Here is a 15,565-nt window from a genome sequence, read left to right as displayed (position 1 = left end):
ACCTGTGATTGGCCAAGCATGCGGGTCATAGTGCATGCTTGGCCAATCATTAGTCAGCAATGCACTGCGATCCCGCAGTGAATTATTGGCCATGACACACCACTTGAATTTGGAGCGAACGGCCCATAACGTTCGCAATTCGACGAACAGTCGAACATACCATGTTCGACTCGAACACGAAGCTCATTCCTACTCCTGACTTTAAATGGCTGGAACTCCACTTTAAGCTTCAGGATGTGAGAGTGATGTCACCTAAAGTGACACGATCTACCTGCCCATCCACAGCTCCAGACAGCTTTACTGGTCCAAAAGTGGACCAGTAACAAGAGCAAAGCGAAAAAAATATTTAACTTTATTTTTTATTTTTTTTTAAGCAAAGTGGTTTGTTATTTATATACTTCTTTTGCATGGATTTTTTATTTTTTTTTGTCATGGTTTTACGGCTGCTTTAAAGTGTTATTAAACCCTGATCTTATAAAAAAAATTCTATAGCGCCAAAGACTTCATAACCTACCAGGTTCGCTGTGTATTTTTTTTGTTTTTTTTTAAGTCTGTACTTCTAAAAAAAAATTGACTCATAGAGCTACCTTTGCAAGCACACTTCCAGCTGGCATATAGTACATAAGCCCTTCCCCTGCTCCTCCCTCCTCCAAGACACTTGATTTACTGACAGCAGTCACTAGTTCTTCCCTACCCAGAAGTTATGGGAAGCGGCACAGAGTGCTCTGCAGTCAGCACCAGTGTTAATTTTGGCAGCAAATTTCAATTTAGTATTAGTGTTATGCCGCGTACACACGACCGTTTTTCATTACATGGAAAAAAACAATGTTTTTCTCGGCGTAATTCCTCGTAAGCCTGCCTTGCATACACACGATCGTGATAAAAAATGCTCGAGCATAGCGCGGTGATGTACAACACGTACGACGGCACTATAAAGGGGAAGTTCCATTCGAATGGCGCCACCCTTTGGGCTGATTATGATAATTTCCCGTCTCATAACTTGCTTCTGAGCATACGCGTCTTTTTCCCCGTCGTTAAAACATACACACGACCGTTTTTCACAATGAGAAAAACGACGATGTGAAAAACAACGAGAAAAAAAAGAGCATGTTCTAAATTTTTAATGGCCATTTTTCTTGATGAGAAAAATGCTCTGGAGCACACACACGACCGTTTTTAACGACCAATTTTAAAAATAGCATTAGTCTTAGGACTAAAAGAAAATTTTAGTTTTAGCACACCTCCCAACATTTTGAGATGGGAATGAGGGACAACTACTAGTAAATGTATGTAGGCAAAAGACACGCCCCCTGCCACACCCCCTTGAAAGAGAATTAACAAAAAAAGAAGGTTAATTAAATCCACAAGTTTTTTTTTTACCACTACTATTCCTTAATATTGGCTTTTGAATTTACAAAAACACTTTTTGAAAGATAAAAAGTACATTTCATATAAAACTATATAGATCAGACCAAAATGAGGGACAAATGAGGGGGAAAGAGGCGCAGAGGGACATTGGGCCAGATTCACAGCGGAGATACGAAGGAGTATCTCAGATACTCCTTCGTATCTCTCAGAGTATCTATGCGACTGATTCATAGAATCAGTTACGCATACATAGCCCTTAGATCCGACAGGTGTAATTGTTTTACACTGTCGGATCTTAGGATGCAATACCGCGGCCGCCGCTGGGTGGAGTTTGCGTCGTATTCCAGCGTCGGGTATGCAAATTAGCAGTTACGGCGATCCACGACGGATTTTCGCGTTCGGTACGTCGTCGCTAGTATAGTTTCCCGTCGCAATTTTAGGCGTCGTTTGACCTGCCCTAACTTTAGACAGCACACGTATGTGCTGTTTAAAGTATGGCCGTCGTTCCCGCGTCGAAATGTAAAAAAAAAATTGTCTTGCGTAAAACGTCCGTGAATACGAAAGTACGCTACGCACGTCGCACGTCGTCGCCGTTCGAAAAAATTACGTCACTTCGCGCAAAGCACGTCGGTAATTTCAAAACGGAGCATGCGCAGTAGGTCCGGCGCGGGAGCGCGCCTAATTTAAATGGCACACGCCCCTTTGAATTACGCGGGCTTACGCCGGAGGCTGCCAGCGTAAGTTTTCACGCAAGTGCTTGGTGAATCAGGCACTTGCGCTGAAAACTTGCGGCGGTGTAACGTATCTACGATACGTTACGCCGCCGCAATTCTACGTGAATCTGGCCCATTGTTCCAAATCAGGGACAGTCCCTCGAAACAGGGACAGTTGGGAGAAATGGTTTTAGTCCCAGTTTAGTCTTCTGCAATTTAAGTTTTTTCGTTTTCATTTTTTTTTGTTTTAGTTATATTTAGTCGACTAAATCTCCAGGACATTTTAGTCGACTAAAATCATTTTAGTCTACTAAAACTCATTTTAGTCTTCTAAAATCTAATGGGTTTAGTTAAATTGTAATGCATTATTTAAGCATTTCTCTACAATTTCCAAACTCATATACTGCTGGAGTCGAAAATCGAATATATTATTATTTATGTTATTGAGGTATGAACATGCACTACAGACCAGTGTTAATTTTGATGTCAAATTTCAATTCAGTTTTAGTCTTAGTCTTTTGACTAACATGGCATTTTAGTTTTGATCCCATTTTTAGTCTTTTGACTAAAATGCCAGTTTTGTTTCTGTCGTATTTTAGTCATCTGAATTGTTTTAGTTTTTGTCATATTTTAGTCGACTATAATGGTATTAAGTTAGTTGACTAAAAAGTTTTAGTTGGTTTTAGTAGACGAAATTAACACTGGTCACCACCTACCATGACTGTAAGCAGTAAATGCTGCTAAAACATAATCATTAAAAATATCATAAGAAAATGGAAATGTCTACCTTATTAAACAAAGTGCATTAAAAACAGCGGTTAACACTACTATAACCCTGCAGAAGTACATACTGTATGTATGCATGTTCTGCCAATACTCCACCTGAAGCACATTTTAGGCCAAAATGTCTGAAACATAATCTGTTTGTGTTGTTTCACCATGATCAATTAGGTTATATGTTTTTGATTCTATTGTGTTCGTTTGTATGTATTTGGTTGCTCTAAGTCAATATGATAATTTTTTTCAAAAAATTTCAAAAGAAATGTACCGGTATTTAAAAAAAATGTCTTTATGTCATATATATTTTTTTCTTAAATTGATAGATAATGATAATGATGCTTTTTTGAATGATTTGTAATTCTATAGCTCATGAAGAATGATAATAATCAATTTTCCTCATTACAGTGAATCGTGGCAATCATGGTCCAAATCAGGTAAGGCATATACTGTAACATTTCAAATTCCTAAAATGTGCAAAGAGCAAATCACAATCCAAAGAAGGTTTTTTTTTTTTTTTCTCAGTTTCAACAATAATTGTTCAAGAAATTAGAAGTGGAAATTAAAGAGGAGCGTAATTTTCCTGTGTGAAAATTAAAAAAATTGCAACTACAAGATCTATCTTTTAGAAAACAGCCACTTACTTGTCCCACAATCCAGCACTGCCCTCAGCTAGACTAGTTCTTCACTAGTCATTAGACATGTGCACACTGAAATATTTGGTTTCGTAATTTCGTTTTCGTCCGAAAAATAAATTTATTTAGTTACTCCCGAAATTTGTTTTTATTTATTTTGTTTTTCGTAAAAAAAATGCATTCGTCCGAAAATCCAAATGAAGGTTGAATCTTTCATTGAAGGCTTATGGTGTCTGTCGAATGTTCTAAGAAAAAAAAAAAAAAATTCAACAGAATCTTTAAAAAAAAAAAAAACGTTGACTCTTCATGTCTCTCTATGTCGAATCTTCATGGCTCTCTATGTCGAATCTTTTCTCTCTATGTCGAATCTTCATGTCTCTCTATGTCGAATCTTTTCTCTCTATGTCAAATCTTTTCTCTCTATGTCGAATCTTCATGTCTCTCTATGTCGAATCTTCATGTCTCTCTATGTCGAATCTTCATGTCTCTCTATGTCGAATCTTCATGTCTCTCTATGTCGAATCTTCATGTCTCTCTATGTCGAATCTTCATGTCTCTCTATGTCGAATCTTCATGTCTCTCTATGTCGAATATTCATGTCTCTCTATGTCGAATCTTTTCTCTCTATGTCGAATCTTCATGTCTCTCTATGTCGAATCTTCATGTCTCTCTATGTCGAATCTTTTCTCTCTATGTCGAATCTTTAATTAAAAAAATGCAACTACAAAATCTATCTTTTAGAAAACAGCCACTTACTTGTCCCACAATCCAGCACTGCCCTCAGCTAGACTAGTTCTTCACTAGTCATTAGACATGTGCACACTGAAATATTTGGTTTCGTAATTTCGTTTTCGTCCGAAAAATAAATTTATTTAGTTACTCCCGAAATTTGTTTTTATTTATTTTGTTTTTCGTAAAAAAAATGCATTCGTCCAAAAATCCAAATTAAGGTTGAATCTTTCATTGAAGGCTTATGGTGTCTGTTTCGAATGTTCTAAGAAATAAAAAAAAATTCAACAGAATCTTTAAAAAAAAAAAAAATGTTGACTCTTCATGTCTCTCTATGTCGAATCCTCATGGCTCTCTATGTCGAATCTTTTCTCTCTATGTCGAATCTTCATGTCTCTCTATGTCGAATCTTTTCTCTCTATGTCGAATCTTCATGTCTCTCTATGTCGAATCTTTTCTCTCTATGTCGAATCTTCATGTCTCTCTATGTCGAATCTTCATGTCTCTCTATGTCGAATATTCGTGTCTCTCTATGTCGAATCTTTTCTCTCTATGTCAACTCTTCTTCATGTCTCTATAATGTCGAATCTTTTCTCTTTATGTAGAATAATATTGGACTAATAGAGTTAAGGTTAGGCACATTCGACCGCAATGAAAACGAAAATAAAGCATTTGTTTATGTCGGATCTTTCGGTTTTCGTTTTCAGTGCTTTCGTTATCGTTTGTTAAAACGATAACGAAAATACCTGAAATTCGGCCGAAAATGCATTTGGACGAAAACGAATGCACATGTCTACTAGTCATCAGGTTTCAGGGCGCTATCATCTTAACTGTGGGCACCTGACTGTGACAGCTTGAGGCTTCCCAGCCGAGTGCTCACTGCGCAGGTGCGGGCCATGCTGCACATTGTGAAAGGTCCCACAGTCTTCTGGGACCTGTGATGTGTCCCAGATGTCTGCCAGGATGGAGGGGGTGAGGAAAAAGTGAGGAAAAAGTGAGAGCGGGCACCTGTCAAAATCAGATAACTGCCTCACGTGTTATTAGCAGCCCATACACGTGCAAAACTAGTTTGAAAGACTTGGATTTTGACAAACAGTCTGCAACAACCAACCTTACTGTAATTGGCTCTTTATTTCAAATTTTCTCGTATCTCTTGGATTAAATTTCTGATCCTTTTGGTTTTTGATTAACCACTGTAGCCCCGGAAGACTTGGTTGCTCAATGACCAGGCCATTTTTTGCGAATTCGGCACTGCGTCGCTTTAACTGACAATTGCACGGTCGTGCGATGTTGTTCCCAAACAAAAGTGACATATTTTTTCCCCACAAATAGAGCTTTATTTTGGTGGTATTTGATCATCTCTGCGGTATTTATTGTTTGCGCTATAAACAAAATAAGAATGACAATTTTGAAAAAAACAATACTTTTTGCTATAATAAATATCCCAATTAAAAAAAAAAAAAAAAACATGTTTTCCTCAGTTTAGGCCGATATATTATTCTACATGTTTTTGGTATAAAAAAATCGAAATAAGCGTATATTGATTGTTTTTCTCAAAAGTTATAGGGCCAGATTCACAGCAGTAATATGCCGGTGTATCTACTGATACTCTGGCGTATTTTCAAATTTGCCGCGTCGTATCTTGATTTGGAATCCTCAAACCAAGATACAACGGCTTTTGGCAAAGATCCGACAGGCATACTGTTTCGACGCCTTGGGATCGTAGGTGTAATTTTCCGGCGGCCGTTTTCTAGCGTCGGGTATGCAAATTAGCTGTTTACGGCGATCTACGAAGGTACGCGCGTTCGTCGCATTCTCTTATGTCAGTTTTAAAATTACACCATCCATGTTAAAGTATGGCCGTCGTTCCCGCGTCAAATTTAATTTTTTTTTTTTTTTGAGTAAGACGTCCGGGAATACGAAAGTACGTTACGCACGTCGCCGTTCAAAAAACACGTCGGGCGCGGTAAAGGGGATACGTTACGCCGCCGTAATTATTCCTGAATCTGGCCCATAGTGTCTACAAACTATGGGAAAGATTTATGGCATTTATATGGCCTTTTTTTTAACTAGTAATGGCGTGATCTGTGTTTTTTTGCAGTATTGCGATGTTGTGGCGGTCAGGTCGGACACTTTTGACAATTTTTTTGGACCATTGACACTTACAGAGTGATCAGTGCTATAAATATGCACTAATTACTATGTACAGGTAAATGTCACTGGCAGGGAAGGGGTTAACACTAGGGGGCGATCAAGGGGTTAACTGTGTTCCCTAGTGTGTGTTCTAACTGTGGGGGGAGGGGATGGGACTAACTACTACTTTGAAACACACGCTCTGTCATCTCTCCTCAGACATCATGGGGATTTGTCTGCCGCTCGTGCACAAGATCGCGCATGGCCAGCCGTGATCACGACTGCCGGCCACGCACATCGGGTTCCCCACTGTGCAGTGGGAGCGCGCGCATGCCTCCAGCGGTGGTCTTGCGGTCCTCTGGTGGCTCTCCTGGGCGAAGCTGTATATGTATGGGATTTTGCCCAGAAGAGCTATTCTGCCGCAGTATATTTGCGTGAGCCGGTTGGGAACAGGTTAAATTTGTGACTGGCCCTTTAATGAATTGTACTGGCATACTATTGTTGGCTGTATTGGGACTTGGTGGATAGAAGGTTTGTTTTTAAAAAGTCGGTATTTGTAGATGTTGACTTTTAATTCTTTGGTCCAGAGTGTGTGTTGGAATTAAAACACTCTAGTGACATCTCTGCCTGTCCTTCCATCGGTAGAGGCTTAGTGATAGCCTAGTTCCTGTCTTTGGCATGCTTGTTGGGTGTTTTGCAGAGGAAATTCCCTGTTACCCATCTTATTAATTAAAGCGGTTGTATACCCCAAATTTTTATTTATTTTTTAAACCTGCAAGGCAAAGGCATAATTAGCTAGTATGACTACCATACTAGCTCATTATTACTTACTTTAGATCGAAGCCTCCACGGCGGTCCTCGGACATGTCTTCCGTCGTCGCCATGATACCCAGAGTGACTTCCGGGTATCGCCGCTCCAGTGCTGTGACTGGCCGGAGTGGCGATGACGTCACTCCTGCGCATGCGCACGGAATGTTACGATCTCTGCGCATGCGCACATTTCCGGCACTTTCCGGGAGGCTCCCAATCAAGAGCCGCCATGCTCAGTGCGTCTGCGCTGTTGTCTACAGCACACACGCGCCATAGACATCGGTGCCCGCTTTTCTGGAAATATCTCCTTAACCATGTAGGTTAAGGAGATATTGCAAGCACCTACAGGTAAGCCTTAATGTAGGCGCAATTATGACAAGAGGGTATACAACCGCTTTAAAAAATCCATAGCCATGGACAGATCACTGATGAGAAAAGTAACATTGCTTTGCTAGAATCACCTCTTCACGTAGATTTTTTTCCTGGTTGTAACCTGGCTTAGAATAGTGTGAACATGTGTAAATAAGCTCATATGTCAGGTCAACAATCAGAAAGGAGATGCCATTAAAGTTCATGTGCTTGTAAAGGCAGGCGTCCCAATACTTTTGTATTTAAGAGTCTATCTGTTCATTTCTTTAATAATTGTAATGAAAGTAAAATGTTTAAAAGTGAGACTGTAAATAAATAAATGTACCTTTCTTAATAGTGAAGAAAAAAATATTTATTTAGAAAGTAAAAAAAGTTTCAATTGAGAGTTTCAGTTCATTGGTGGAAGTATGAATGCCTTCATCGCCATCTAGTGTTCTCAAGAAAGTATTGAAATCAGTTTTGAACACTGCTCAGTCTATATATTTAAAAATGTATCATTGTGTATTGCTTGATGATCTTACTTCTGCAGAAAAAAAAAACATTATGTAGTGCTACCCCTGAAGGGGCCGCTGGTATTAACTGTTTTTACCCTGACGAGTACAGAGGCTGCCTGTCCCCATAAGCAAACGTCCATTCATACTGGCTTCAATAAGCATTGTAAGAAGAGTCCCTTTTAAGTTTTATTGAGCTGGTGCTCAATCTTTTGGGGGGGCAAACACACCTGGCCCCCCATTTGCCCACTAGACTGTGCACCCGCCAGCTCCGCACTTATTCCATCCAGATTGCAGCTTTGGCGGCTCCCCCCCTGCATCTCCTCCTGAGTCCCGACGGTCGCTTCTCCTCCTGGCTAATTGGGTTTTAGGACTCCTGGCCAATCGAGTTATAGGACTTCTGGCCAAACGGGTCTCAGGACCCACTTCCTGATTGGCTGGGGGAGAACCAATTAGAGCCTCAGGCTCTAATCATGTGCTTAAAAAAAAAACATTGAAATCCATGCGCCCGGTGCCCTGCTTGGGGATTAGGGGCCAGTCGCATGGAATAGGGGGCGGTGCCCCTGCGCCATGGCTCCCAACTGTCCCTGATTTTGAGGGACTGTCCCTGATTTGGTGCAATGTCCCTCTATCCCTCATTCCTCCTGATTTGTCCCTCATTTTGGTTTGATCTATATAGTGTTTTCCAGTCCTAAACCTTTCATCTGATTTATAAATTGCTGCATTTCTAAATTCCAAAAGCCAATATAAAGGAATAGTAGTGGTAAAAAAAAGTACTTGTGGGTTTAACCAATGTTTTTTTTGTATAATTCTCCTTTAAGGGGGCGTGGAAAGGGGTGTGTCCTATGCCTGCATACTTTTGCTGATAGGTGTCCCTCATTCTCATCTCAAAAAGTTGGGAGGTATGCCTGCGCTTCTTATGAGGCCTCGTACACACGACAGAGGAACTCGACGTGCCAAACACATCGAGTTCCTCGTCGAGTTCAGGGATGAAGCCGCCGAGGAGCTCGGCGGGCCGCCTTCTCCCATAGAACAACGAGAAAATAGAGAACATGTTCTCTATTTTCTCGACGAGTTCCTCGGCGGCTCCATCGGGCCAAAAGTGTACAGACGACAGAGTTTCTCGGCAGAATCCGGCTCTGACCGAGTTTCTCGCCGAATTCGGCCGAGAAACTCTGTCGTGTGTACGAGGCCTTAGGGAACGCCACTAGTTTTATTGCTTACAAAGCTTCAATAGAAGAGGGGAACTGAGACATGAGTTACTCCCCAATGTAATTGTAGCGCTATCCCCGAAGGAGCCGCTGGTTAGATTTGGGACGGCATAATTATGTTACCTCTGTGATGTGTCTAGGGTTGATGGTGAATGATGAGAGCAATGACGGAATGTCCAGACAGTTGGTTGACGTTTTCAATGCTTTATTTCGGGTCCAACACGACCAACAGTCAACTCGAGGTAGATAGAATAGGTTGGTGAAAAGAAAGAATAAACTTTGCAAATTCAGGCTATGGATAGAAGAAGCAGTCCTGCCTCTACTAATTATGCTTGCTTCCTCGCCACTCCAGCCGGAGTGGGTATAGTGCCCCTGGACAGGTCCCTCTCACAGGCCTGGCAGCCAGGGTGTCACTCGGAACCGACTTGGCTCTATTAGGTTTTAGATCAGTAAAGGATCTCTGCCACAGGCCCAGTACTCAGGAACATGAAAGTAGAGCGAATCCTCCCAGTCAATAATTTGGGGACAGTTAGCATCATACAACCTGCCAGTACTTGGCCACCCAGATCCCCGATGGTTCGTCCAAGCCCTATTGGATCACCTCCCTTCGGGGTCACCTCAGACCAACTCCCCACCGAACAGCACAGCCAGCCTGGGATCTTTCCCTCAAAGTGTGGGGACCCAGTAAGTCACTGGGGCCCCATTGTAGCTTCAGTTGCTCTGAGCCATGAGGGCCCAGAGTCAAGAACTCCCGTAGCACGTGCGCCCCGGCCAGGTAGGCCATATCGCCGGGGCCGGTGATTGTGCGCACACCCTAAAGGTGGGTGCCGCACCTGTAACCAGGAACCCGCAAAGAACCCCGAACCACAGAAATACCCCTCCCCAGCATGTCCCGCGAGGGAAACGCTCCTCTGATTGGCTGCTGGGGAAGAGCGGCTCCACCTAGACCCCTCTGGCGCCACCTGCCATCCAGAGATGGAACTGCATCTCTGGAGCACAGAATGACCCACAGGACAGTTCAGGGATGACGACAGCCAAAAATTTCAACAGATCAACCCTGATGAAAGCAAATAACTCTCTCATCCCACTAAATTTAACATAGCACCTGTACGGAAACGTACACAGGCGCTACATAATTTTAAATTAGAGGACAATCTTTTCTAGGAGACAGTCTAATGCCCCGTACACACCATCACTTTATGTGATGAAAAAAAATGACGTTTTTAAAAACGTCACTTTAATTGACTGTGTGTGGGGGAAAACGTTGTTTTATGTCTTGTAAAAAACGACCAAAAAAAATTGAAGCATGCTTCAATTTTATGTGTCGTTTTTCAAAAGTGCACTTTTTACTTCACAGAAATTGACCGTGTGTAGCAAAAAACGTTGTTTTCTAAGACGTTTTTTCATCCACGCATGCCCAGAAGCTACTTATGAAGCGAGCTTCAATGGTAAAACGTGGTGGAACGTAACCTCACTTTGCAAGAACATTGTGAGAAAAACGATGGTGTGTAGGCAACTTCGTCTTTGAAAATTGAAGTTTCAAAAACGTCGTTTTTTACTTCACAGAAAGTGTCGTTTTTTTTTCATCACATAAATTGATGGTGTGTACGCGGCATAAGTCCCCACAGCTGAAGACAACGGGAAAAGCCTTTGTGTTTTCATCTGTGGGTACCCAGTGCAGCTTCTAGCATTTTTCTCAGTCACAGGAATCAGTTTAAAGGGGCTGTGAACCCTCGTTTTTTTTAAATAAAAATAACAAAAACGCCTATACTTACCTGCTCTCTGCAATCATTTTACAAAGAGCAGCTCCGATCCTCTTCTATGGTGCCCTGCCAGTGCTTTCCCTGGTGGCACCCATGCTGGCTCACTCCAAAGTACAACTGCTGCATCTATCGACACAGATAAAAGGACTCGGCCCCGCCCCCCCCCTTCACAAATGGCTCCTGCTGCTATTCATCTGTCCAATGAGGAGAGAGACGGTGCCCGGAGCTGCTGCACTCGTGCACATGGCTGGATCCGATTGAGCGCATGTAAGAAAAAGGGGTTAGGGGGATTGGGGGGAGCTGCAGCACAGAAAGTTTTTCACCTTAATTCCTAAGAATGCATTAAAGTGAAAAACCTTGAGGCTTTAGAACCACTTTAAGGTCAATACTCAAGTTCCCAGGACAGCTGCCTCCCCCCAGCTTCCTTCGGACATGGCCCATGAGTGAGACAGTACCTCTCCAAACCAAATCCCTTCAGGTGTGGTTTTGCAATCAGCTCTAAGCAAAGTCCAGCTCTGGCACTGGTGAGATGCTCAAGAGCTAGCTGTTCAGTCCATGGGCAGCCTGAGGACATCTTCCCCTATGGCTCTGGGACCCTCCTGGAAAGAATGGACCCTGCTCTCCAGTGTCTCAAAATATTTATCTCCACTCAATTAAAGGGGTTGTAAAGGTTCGTTTTTTATTTTCTAAATAGGTTCCTTTAAGCTAGTGCATTGTTGGTTCACTTACCTTTTCCTTCAATTTCCCTTCTAAATGTTTTTTTCTTTGTTTTCTTTGTCTGAATTTCTCACTTCCTGTTCCTCCTCAGTAAGGTGTTCTGGCTGACTAACCCCCATGGATGATGGGGGCAAGCTTACTGAGGAGAAACAGGAAGTGAGAAATTCAGACAATTAAAAAAAAAAACATTTAGAAGGGAAATGGAAGGTAAAGGTAAGTGAACGAACAATGCTCTAGCTTAAAGTACCGTATTTATCGGCGTATACCGCGCACTTTTTTTCCCTGAAAATCAGGGCAAAATCGTGGGTGCGCGGTATACGCTGATACCCGCTTACCCGCGCCGAGTTTCAATACTGCGCCGACATATACCGAGCACAGTACACTCGTGTATTGTCGGGCAGTCTCCGGTCCTCTCGCGCTGACGTCCTGGACGTACAGGACGTCAGCGCGAGAGTAGCCGAGCCTGCCCGACAATACACGAGTGTACTGCGCTCTGTATATGTCGGCACAGTATTCAAACTCGGCGTGGAGGACGCGAGGACACCGCAGAAGGACACCGGACCCGATGAAGAGGACACCCGCAGACGGACGCCGGACCCGACGAGGCCGCCGATGGACGCCGCGCAAGACACCAAAACTGTAAGTACAAAAAAAACTTTTTTCCGCGGGAATTCGGGGCAACTTTAGGGGTGCGCGCTATACGCGGGAGCGCGCTATACCCCAATAAATACGGTAACCAATTTAGAAAATAAAAAACTAACCTTTACGACCCTATTCAAGCTGGTTGTTTTGAATCTCCCTCCCTAAGCTCTGGAAGCTTATTTTAGAGGCAGGGGGAGCAATCAAACTCCCAGCCTGTGAGAAGGCCAGAACAAATGATCACTGCGCTCTTGATTACAGAAAGAGGCAAGGACTAAAGCATCCTACACTAGGAGAAAGTTGCCTATGGTTTTGAGTCCTATAGTCAGCAATAAGGCTTCTGTAAGAAATAAAGGGCCTTTAGCCATAAGTTGTTTTGTAGAATTAAAAGAGAACAAGTTATGAAAGTCAGTCCCCCTTGGCAGTTTTCATTAGCTTTCTCATACTGATAGCGAGATTGTCTAGAGTAAAGTAACTACTAAAGTAGTTAGATATCTCTTCTTGTCTAATGCCGCGTACACACGAGCGGTCCATCCGATGAGAACGGTCTGATGGACCGTTTTCATAGGTTAACCGATGAAGCTGACTGAATGTTGAAAAAACGATCGTGTCAGAACGCGGTGACGTAAAACACAACGACGTGCTGAAAAAAACGAAGTTCAATGCTTCCAAGCATGCGTCGACTTGACTTTGAGCATGCATGGATTTTTAACCGATGGTCGTGCCTACTAACAATAGTTTTTTTTCTATCGGTTAGGTATCCATCAGTAAAATTTAAAACAAGATTGCTTTTTTTTAACCTATGGATAAATAACCGATGTGGCCCACACACGATCGGTTTGGTCCGACGAAAACAGTCCATCAGACCGTTCTCATCGGTTTGACCGATCGTGTGTACGCGGCATTAGGCAAAGCGTTTTCAGATTAATCAAGGTGGAAGGGCAGTGATATTTCACTCTCCATCTCGTCCAATCAGAGAACGCTTTCCATTAATTTTGAAAATGCAATGCACTCTCTGAATGGGGCCTATGCTGAGCAGCCGACCTCCTTTGTTCAGAGTGCAGCAGGGCAGCCGCTCAACAGGGGACCCAGAGGCAAGTGGAGATCTCTGGTGTAGCCGTGTCTACTTCTGTGATTTCCAGCATCTAGGGGAGTCAGCCAGGTATGGTATACATAGTAACATTGGTCCAGCTTGAGCTCATATTACTATGTGTAAAATATCCATACCTAGAATTCATCTTTTAGTAATCTGGTGCATACTGAAGCTGCCAAATTAGATCTCGGCACTTACAACACCGGAGCCCACAAACCCGGGATAGACACTGAAGAAGATGTCAGCTGTCTCAGCGGTGTGCGGGTACCGCTTGACAGCTTTGTTCTAATGTACCGTATATACTTGAGTATAAGCCGACCCGAATATAAGCCGAGGCACCTAATTTCACCACAAAAAAATGGGAAAACTTATTGACTCGAGTATAAGCCTAGGGTGTCCATCTGCATGCCTCACTGTGCCCATGCCTCACTGTGCCCATGACTCACTGTGCCCATGCCTCACTGTGTCCATGACTAGACTGACGTTTAACATGGGAGTCTATGGAAGGGGTGCCCGGTTTGAAAAGTCGGTGCTCCCCAGCCGTAGGTCCCCCAGACAACAAACTTTGCACACTTGTAGAGGAGAAATGGTACTACTTGTGTGCCAATTTCCGGGTCCAGGGCACCTACAACCGGCTGGTACCGGGTCCCTAAAATCACCGGAGAAATTACCGTTTAACATGGGAGTCTATGGAAGGGGTGCCCGGCCGTAGGTCCCCCGGACAACAAACTTTGTACACTTGTAGAAGAAGAGTGGGGCTACATGTTTGCCAGGTTTGGGGTCCAGGGGATCTACGGCCGGTCGGTACCTGGTCCCCAAAATCCGGGAGATCGGGTACAAAAAGGTGACTCAAGTATAAGCCGAGGGGGGGAATTTTCAGCACAAAAAAATGTGCTGAAAAACTTGGCTTATACTCGAGTATATACGGTAAGTATTTCATAATGAGCTAGTATGGCATGCATACTAGCTCATTATGTCTTTGTCTAACAGGTTTTTTTTTTTCAGGGCCATTGTGCCATTATGGAGGACATTATGGAAAATTATATTATTAAAAAAATAAAATCATATCTCTAGGGGTGCTGGTTTTTGGCATTCCCAACACTCTCTCCCATCCCATTCACCCCTCCTCTCTTTCCCACCTTTTTACTGTGAACATTCTTCTTTCCTCTTTCCTTCTTTCTTATCTAATTATTGCAGATCATAACTTATTGTTTCTCAGCCTGTGAAAAATGTACCTGGCTCATCGATACCTATTCTAACTTGCAGGCTTCAAGTTTTGTTTCCTAATATGCTATTTATACTGTTGGCTGTTTTTACATTCTCGGCATCTACGTTTCCAGCTGTCTAACATCTTCCTGGCAATTACAAAAAGTTCTCTTATGCCACGTACACACGACCGGTTTTCCCGTCAGATAAAAAAAAAACAATGGTTTTCCTGACGGAATTCCCACCAAGCTTGTCTTGCGTACACATGATCAGACCAAATTCCGCCCGTCCAAAGCACGGTGATGTACAACACGTACGGCGGCACTATATAGGGGAAGTTCAATTCCAATGGCGCCACCCTTTGGGCTGCTTTTGCTGATCCCTGTATTAATAAAAATTTGGTGAGAGACGATTCGCGCTTTTCAACCTTGTGCTTTTCAGTCCGTTACAGCGTGACGAATGTGCTATTTCCATTCCGAATGCTAGTTTTACCAGAACAAGCGCTCCCGTCTCATACAGACGAACGGTTTTCCCACCAGGATTTTTTCCTGACGGGGAAAAAAGACATCCTGCTCTCTTTTTTTCCCTGCAGTTTTCCCGTCTGAAAAACTGCGATGGAGCATACACATTGGGGTAGATTCAGGTAGAATTTACGCCGGCGTATCCATAGATACGCCGCGTAAATTCAAATCTGCGCCGGCGTATCTACTTTCTGTATTCAGAAAGCTAGATACGCCGACATTTGCCTAAGATACGACTGGCATAAGTCTCTTACGCCGTCATATCTTAGGGTGCATTCTGACACTGGGCGCTAGGGGCGCTTCTGTTGTTGTCGGCGTAGAATATGTTAATTACCTAGATGCGCCGATTCACAAACGTACGTACGCCCGTCGCAATGTATTTACGTCGTT

At 43.0% G+C, this 15,565-nt stretch overlaps 1 protein-coding gene across 1 annotated transcript in view; it reads left to right on the top strand.

Moving 5' to 3' along the window:
- Positions 1-3,200: 3,200 nt before the first annotated feature.
- LOC120943118 overlaps positions 3,201-15,565 on the top strand; it is an 89,559-nt gene continuing 77,194 nt past the window's right edge. The window contains exon 1 of the mRNA XM_040356241.1: positions 3,201-3,295. Within this exon, the coding sequence (XP_040212175.1) occupies positions 3,238-3,295 (58 nt within the window). The 5' untranslated portion in view covers positions 3,201-3,237. The remainder of the gene's footprint in view (positions 3,296-15,565) is intronic.

This window comes from Rana temporaria, chromosome 1 (assembly GCF_905171775.1).
Source record: "Rana temporaria chromosome 1, aRanTem1.1, whole genome shotgun sequence".
In the NCBI taxonomy this organism is placed as follows: Eukaryota; Metazoa; Chordata; class Amphibia; order Anura; family Ranidae; genus Rana; species Rana temporaria.
Note: the sequence above shows the minus strand (reverse complement) of the source record. Positions and strands in the feature narration are given on the sequence as shown.